This window comes from Micropterus dolomieu, linkage group LG20 (genome assembly GCF_021292245.1).
Source record: "Micropterus dolomieu isolate WLL.071019.BEF.003 ecotype Adirondacks linkage group LG20, ASM2129224v1, whole genome shotgun sequence".
Classification (NCBI taxonomy): Eukaryota; Metazoa; Chordata; class Actinopteri; order Centrarchiformes; family Centrarchidae; genus Micropterus; species Micropterus dolomieu.
Genome location: NC_060169.1, coordinates 2,043,748 through 2,049,941, shown reverse-complemented (window position 1 = coordinate 2,049,941; position 6,194 = coordinate 2,043,748). Strand labels below are relative to the sequence as shown.

At 44.0% G+C, this 6,194-nt stretch overlaps 1 protein-coding gene across 4 annotated transcripts in view; it reads right to left on the bottom strand.

The window, feature by feature from the left end:
* Positions 1-1,484: 1,484 nt before the first annotated feature.
* fhod1 (formin homology 2 domain containing 1) overlaps positions 1,485-6,194 on the bottom strand; it is a 45,919-nt gene continuing 41,209 nt past the window's right edge. For all 4 annotated transcript variants that reach the window (XM_046032789.1, XM_046032790.1, XM_046032791.1 and 1 more), the window contains 3 exons: positions 5,354-5,525; positions 4,292-4,468; positions 1,485-3,376 (listed from right to left, as the gene is read on the bottom strand). In XM_046032789.1, the coding sequence (XP_045888745.1) occupies positions 3,294-3,376; positions 4,292-4,468; positions 5,354-5,525 (432 nt within the window). In that variant the 3' untranslated portion in view covers positions 1,485-3,293. The remainder of the gene's footprint in view (positions 3,377-4,291; positions 4,469-5,353; positions 5,526-6,194) is intronic.

Sequence of the window (6,194 nt, the reverse complement as noted above, 5' to 3'; positions counted from 1 at the left end):
CGCTACACAGTGACGCTACAATAACGCTACACAGTGACGCTAAAATTAACACTAAAGTGACCCTACTATTAATACTGTCACACTACAATAACGCTACAGTGACACTACAATAACGCTACACAGTGACGCTAAAATTAACACTAAAGTGACCCTACTATTAATACTGTCACACTACAATAACGCTACGCAGTGACACTAAAATTAACACTAAAGTGACCCTACTATTAATACTGTCACACTACAATAACGCTACGCAGTGACACTAAAATTAACACTAAAGTGACCCTACTATTAATACTGTCACACTACAATAACGCTACACAGTGACGCTACAATAACGCTACACAGTGACGCTACAATAACGCTACACAGTGACACTAAAATTAACACTAAAGTGACCCTACTATTAATACTGTCACACTACAATAACGCTACGCAGTGACACTAAAATTAACACTAAAGTGACCCTACTATTAATACTATCACACTACAATAACGCTACACAGTGACGCTACAATAACGCTACACAGTGACGCTACAATAACGCTACACAGTGACACTAAAATTAACACTAAAGTGACCCTACTATTAATACTGTCACACTACAATAACGCTACGCAGTGACACTAAAATTAACACTAAAGTGACCCTATTATTAATACTGTCACACTACAATAACGCTACAATAACGCTACACAGTGACGCTACAATAACGCTACGCAGTGACGCTACAATAACGCTACGCAGTGACGCTACAATAACGCTACGCAGTGACGCTACAATAACGCTACGCAGTGACGCTACAATAACGCTACGCAGTGACGCTACACAGTGACACTACACAGTGACACTACACAGTGACACTACAATAACGCTACGCAGTGACACTACAATAACGCTACGCAGTGACACTACAATAATGCTACAATAACGCTACAGTGACATGACAGTTCAGGCCTCTGCTTCTCCTTCTTCCATGTAGACGTTGGCCATAATAGGAGATAGTGATCTCCACCTGTTTGGTGCAGCACAGAGAGGCCTGAAGCTTCAGAAGAGACCCTCTGGACTGGTACCTTAGACTGCTGAAGCCTCTTTATTAACTTCAGATTACTGAATAGAGTTTTGGATACAAGAACATGAACAGAAGGAACAAGTACAGCACATTAATCCCGTTTCCTGACAGTTTTCTACTGTCCTGTTTAACTAGATCTTTTTTATAAATAATACACATAATGTGTTTATGATACAGCTTGATACCATGTGTTTTCATTGAGGTAGTCATTCTTCATTTGGTGACATTATGTCACTTTATATTTGACTTCTGTAAATGAATTAATTTGTCTAGCTCAACATTTTGTCAATGTATTCTTTTGGGTCACAGCTTTGCGATTTTATAATGGTGTATGTCACAGAAAGAAAGACTGATTCAGTTATGACACACTGAAGTCATTATTCCACAAAAATATATAAACATAAAACTCAAATAATTTTTAAATCCTTTCGTTCTTTATTAAAAATCATTATTAATCATACCTGGAACACATTCAATCTTCCATAAAGTCTTTCTATAAAATGTTCATGAGTCTCAGACGGTCTGTGCCTGAATGAACACGACAACAGAATGAACACGACTGACCCCAAAAACACCACAAAGTGCAAAAATAACACAGCTGTACAGAAGCGATAACTCTCCATCCTGTGAATCAACGAGATAAGAAAACACCAGAGTGACAGGTTTTTGTGACGTGTGATTTTGTTTAGTTGAAGCCTGGTGATAAGAAACATTCACGCTTAACTTTTCAAGGACTTTCAAGGAGCTTTCTGTGCAGGCTGGAGTGATAATAGAGCAGGTTTGTTTATAAAACACATTTTTAAGCTGTTCAGCAGCGGTGACGTCGCCACAGACACCAGATTTCAAAAAGCCGGTATGCCGCGAGGTTTACGTGGCGAGAAAAGCGTTAATTATTTAAATGTAGAGCTCTTGCACTCCAGCTCTAAAAACGTGCCAAATTAGTTTGATTCATTTTTACAGGATGTGATGGATTTTCACATTTTAAATCTCCTGCTTTAACATTCAAAAATTATTACTGTAAGAACAAACTGTAAAGACTTTATCCATCAGTTCAAGTCACAATAATCAAATAGAGATGCAGTAACAATCTGTCACACATTGTTTTTAATAAGGTAAATTAATAAATAACTGACTGTTTGGTTAAATGTATAGAGTTCTGGTTCAGAATGAACAGAGTGCAGAAAGTTTAAAGGTTTAAATGTCCCCTTTAGGGAAATTCAAAGACCCGTTTAAGTGTTTAGTGAGTTTAATCAGATTCATTGATCCCAGAACTGTTTCGCTACAAGCTTCTGGGTTTGGCTTTAAGATTAAACATTTTCAGGGGCGTCCATTTTCAAAACCTTTAAGGACTTTATTTTGTTTTCCAGGATGGCAAATGCTTGATGCTCGGGTTAAATGTGCATTTCAAACTGCTCCCATGTTAGTTAACTTTATTTCTTCAGTGTGATTTCTAACAATGCGTGAATTTGTAAAGTGGTAAATGTGTAAAGGAAAGATCCACAGGTGCTCTGCAGGTGAGGAAAACACAAACACAAAGATATAAAAAGGAAGAAAACACCTCGACTTTCACACTGCGAATAAATAGAAACCGAGCAAGTGACGTCTCTCACTGTGACGGGCGTGGTCAGAGGTGTTGCACAGAGGTCAACAAAGACCAGATTAAGTTATCAGTTACACTTTGCCGTCCAATCAAAAGCTCCAGACGACTAAACGGACCTTGTGGTGAGAACGTCTCAGAGGTGAAGACGTCTCTTTAGCTGAGTTGCAGTGTAAAGAGGTCGCCGCTGCAACGATCAGTGTGAAGGGGAAAGGTTATAAAAACACGGAGGCAGTTTGAAAGAACGGGTTTCTTGGCTCACGTTCTGCTCAACTGTTCATATGAAACATCTGCTCTTTGTCAACACGTTAATATTAACTCATTATTATTCAACTATCCTGATGTGTTATCACTCCGCTTTCTGCATTCTGATTTTCTACATCAAATTTATAAACATTCATGGATGTTCAAGAACCAAAACCACAAACCACAAACTAAAGTCCGGTCCAATGTGCCAACGTTTCTTCCTGTTTGTAACCGAGCAGCTGAGAGAAAGGTCCTCGAGCAGGTCGAGGATTCTCCTCCTGCAGGAGACCAATCGCCTGCTCCTTGTGGCGTCCAGTGGTGTCTCTCAGCTGCTCTGGGTTCAGTCTCTTTAATCAATAGTGTTCACTGACAAATGGATCAGACGTTGTCTCCTGTTTTGCTGTTGAGTCCCAGAGCCTGAACCACGTCCACAGTGAGGCCGCTCTTCAGAGTCCTCCTCACTGCAACACACAGAAACACCCATTAGTGAGCATTCAGGCGCCACACCAGCAGCAGCTACAGGACGCTGAGGTCAGAGCGTCCCCAGCGACGGGACGTCAGCTGTGATCAAGGACGCCTCTCTGTGTTAAAGCAGTGGGGACATCAGGGTTAGGGGTCTAACGGTACACTCAGCTCACGAGACGTGGCGATGCACGATATTCAGTTCATGAGAACCACGAGCAGATATTTATACTGAAGTAATATTAAATACTGATATATATGACGGGGGATCGGAGGATGGTGGAACACTAAATTCAGACAGTTTCAACAATATAAAAATAGAACAGAATAGAACAGTAATCAGCTGTTTCTCTTTATATATTTGTGGTTTTTTTGGATAAAGCACATGTTTCTTTTATATTTAAACTGCATGTTTTCTTATTGTGCAAATAAACCTTTCACATTTCTTGGTGCAAACTGTTTTTCAGAACATTTTTGACAAATGCTTTCAGGACGTGGTGGGGACATGCGTCCCCGGTGTAAACACTTTGCCCGTGATGATGATCTGCTGGGAGAGGATTTACTGAGGAAGAGGAAACAGAGACATGAAGCTGCACAGATACGGAGCTGTTTTGGACACAGAGCTGCTTGTTGTGTCTCAACACAGCGAACCAGATTAAACCCGCCGAGGTCTGCGTCCTCTGCAGAACAAAACAAATCCAACAACAGGTTGGACCCGATCTGTTTCCTTTTTGTGCACTCTCCTTAATAAAAGGCACAAAACGTTCTGACCCAACATCTCCTTAAAGGATCAGTCCAACATTAAGTAGATCCTCTTCTTCTGTCCTCCCCTCAGTCAAACCTGACCCCTCCACCAGAATCTGGAGTAAAAACTGAGTGTAGTAACTGAAAGGTTCATCAGGCCGTGCACTCACGTGACTTCCTGTTCAGTCGGGACCGTTTTCGGGTCTTGGGGCTGGACGGTTTCTCTGATGGATTCCGGGTAACAGACTTGACCAGTCGGTCCATGATCTCATCTGTGGCGTCGTCCTGGGAGCTGACCCCGTCTTCTCTGGCCACAGACATCGGAGACGGACTCACCCTCCCGAAACCTGAGGACCAGAATCAGAATCAGTTCCAGAATATCAACCAGAACTGGGCTAACACACAGAGGAGCTCCTGACATTTTAGTTTCTGCAGACGCACGCCTGTGTGAGGCGTTTACCACCTGAACTGTCGCCCTCGGCTCAACACGACACTACAGAATCAAATATCAACTCAGTGTTGCGTTCAGGTGCAGAAACCTTTCATTCATCCCCCCATTAACGCTTTCTGATTGGCTGTTGGGACCGAACAGTCTGAGGACCAGATGAGGGAGTCCGAAGGTTTAACAGACACAAAACACAGCACAGAGGTTTTTGTTACCACGAGACGGCACTTTACAGCTCGCGGCCTCTGGTCGTCACGACGATGGCATGTAGAAATACTCATTACACAGTGACCTGCCAGGAATGTGAGCTCGCACGTATTTTATGTTCAGAACCAGAGTCTGTCTGCAGCGCACAGGTTCAGCACAGACCTGACCGACAACACGCTTCAGTTTTAATCAGTGCAGCTCATCAAACCCCGGTGTTGACGCTTAAAGCCTCTTGGTCACCAGGACTGAACCCGAACTCCACTGTGAAAGATTTGTGTGCAGGTTTCCTGGTGGCCTGAGGATTTAATGGCGCCGACAATGAGCCTCAACACCCCCAGTGATATTTGAAAAATAAACTGTGGTGTTTGTGGGGTGAAAAGGGGACAGTTTCCTGTTGGTCTCATTTATCTGACAGCTGTTGGCGACGTCCGTCTGTGCCGATGACTCCGGTCGCTCACCGTGGGGAAAAGATAACAAACTCGCAAATATGGTCAACCAAGATGGCGACGGCCAAACTGTGGCGCAAAGGACGTGAACATAGTGAGCTGGTGTGAATCATGGTGAAGCGAGCGGGTCTTACTGCGGACAGCTCTGGAGCGCCTCAGGCTCCTGGGGTCGGCGCTCAGGCTGTCGCTGCTGATCAGCAGGTTCTTCATGTTCTCATGCTCCCCGTGACCCGGCTCCGCCTCCGCCGCCATGGAGACGGGGGAGATGCTGTCCTGATGATCCACCGCTCCTGAAAACTTCTCCGTCTGAGAGAAGGAGGAAAGGAGGAGACGTAAAGAGTTCATTTCTGTGCGCTGCCTTATTTCTACATTTAACGGCTTTAAATTCTGCTCACAGTTTATATAACAAAGTGTGCACCCTGTTGCATTTTGGGTATCTGGGGGCGGGGCTGGGAAACACGTTGAACTGTTCTACATCCCAAATATCCTTAATAAAGCGTAAAATGTACAACAGCTCAGAAAACTAAACACAAAGACCACTTTGCTTCTCAATGAATCTATTAACGTGAGCACATGTTCATTACTGTGTCATGCTGTAGTATTGCAGTTTTTCCTCTAAGTAACAGATCTTAATACTTCGTCCACTCCTGGATTACAGCTCAGACTGGGACTGTGGGTCATATACACAGAGAGAAAGCAGGCAGGTCCCGGTCCTGCTGGGGGCCTCTGCAGGTCTGTGGAGGAGGGTTACCTCTGTGATCATCTTGCCTCTGGTCTTGGTCCTCTCTCTGTGAGTGGCTCGCTTTCGTTTCATGGTCAGGACTCGCTCTCTGGTGGTGCGGTACTCCAGAGCGAACTCGCTGATGATCCGACAGAAACTGGTGACTTTGATGTCCCGAACCGAGGAGGAGGGCTGACCCAGGAACAGCAGGAAGGAGTGGAACCTGGAGAAGGAGGAGGGGAGAGTCTGTCTGT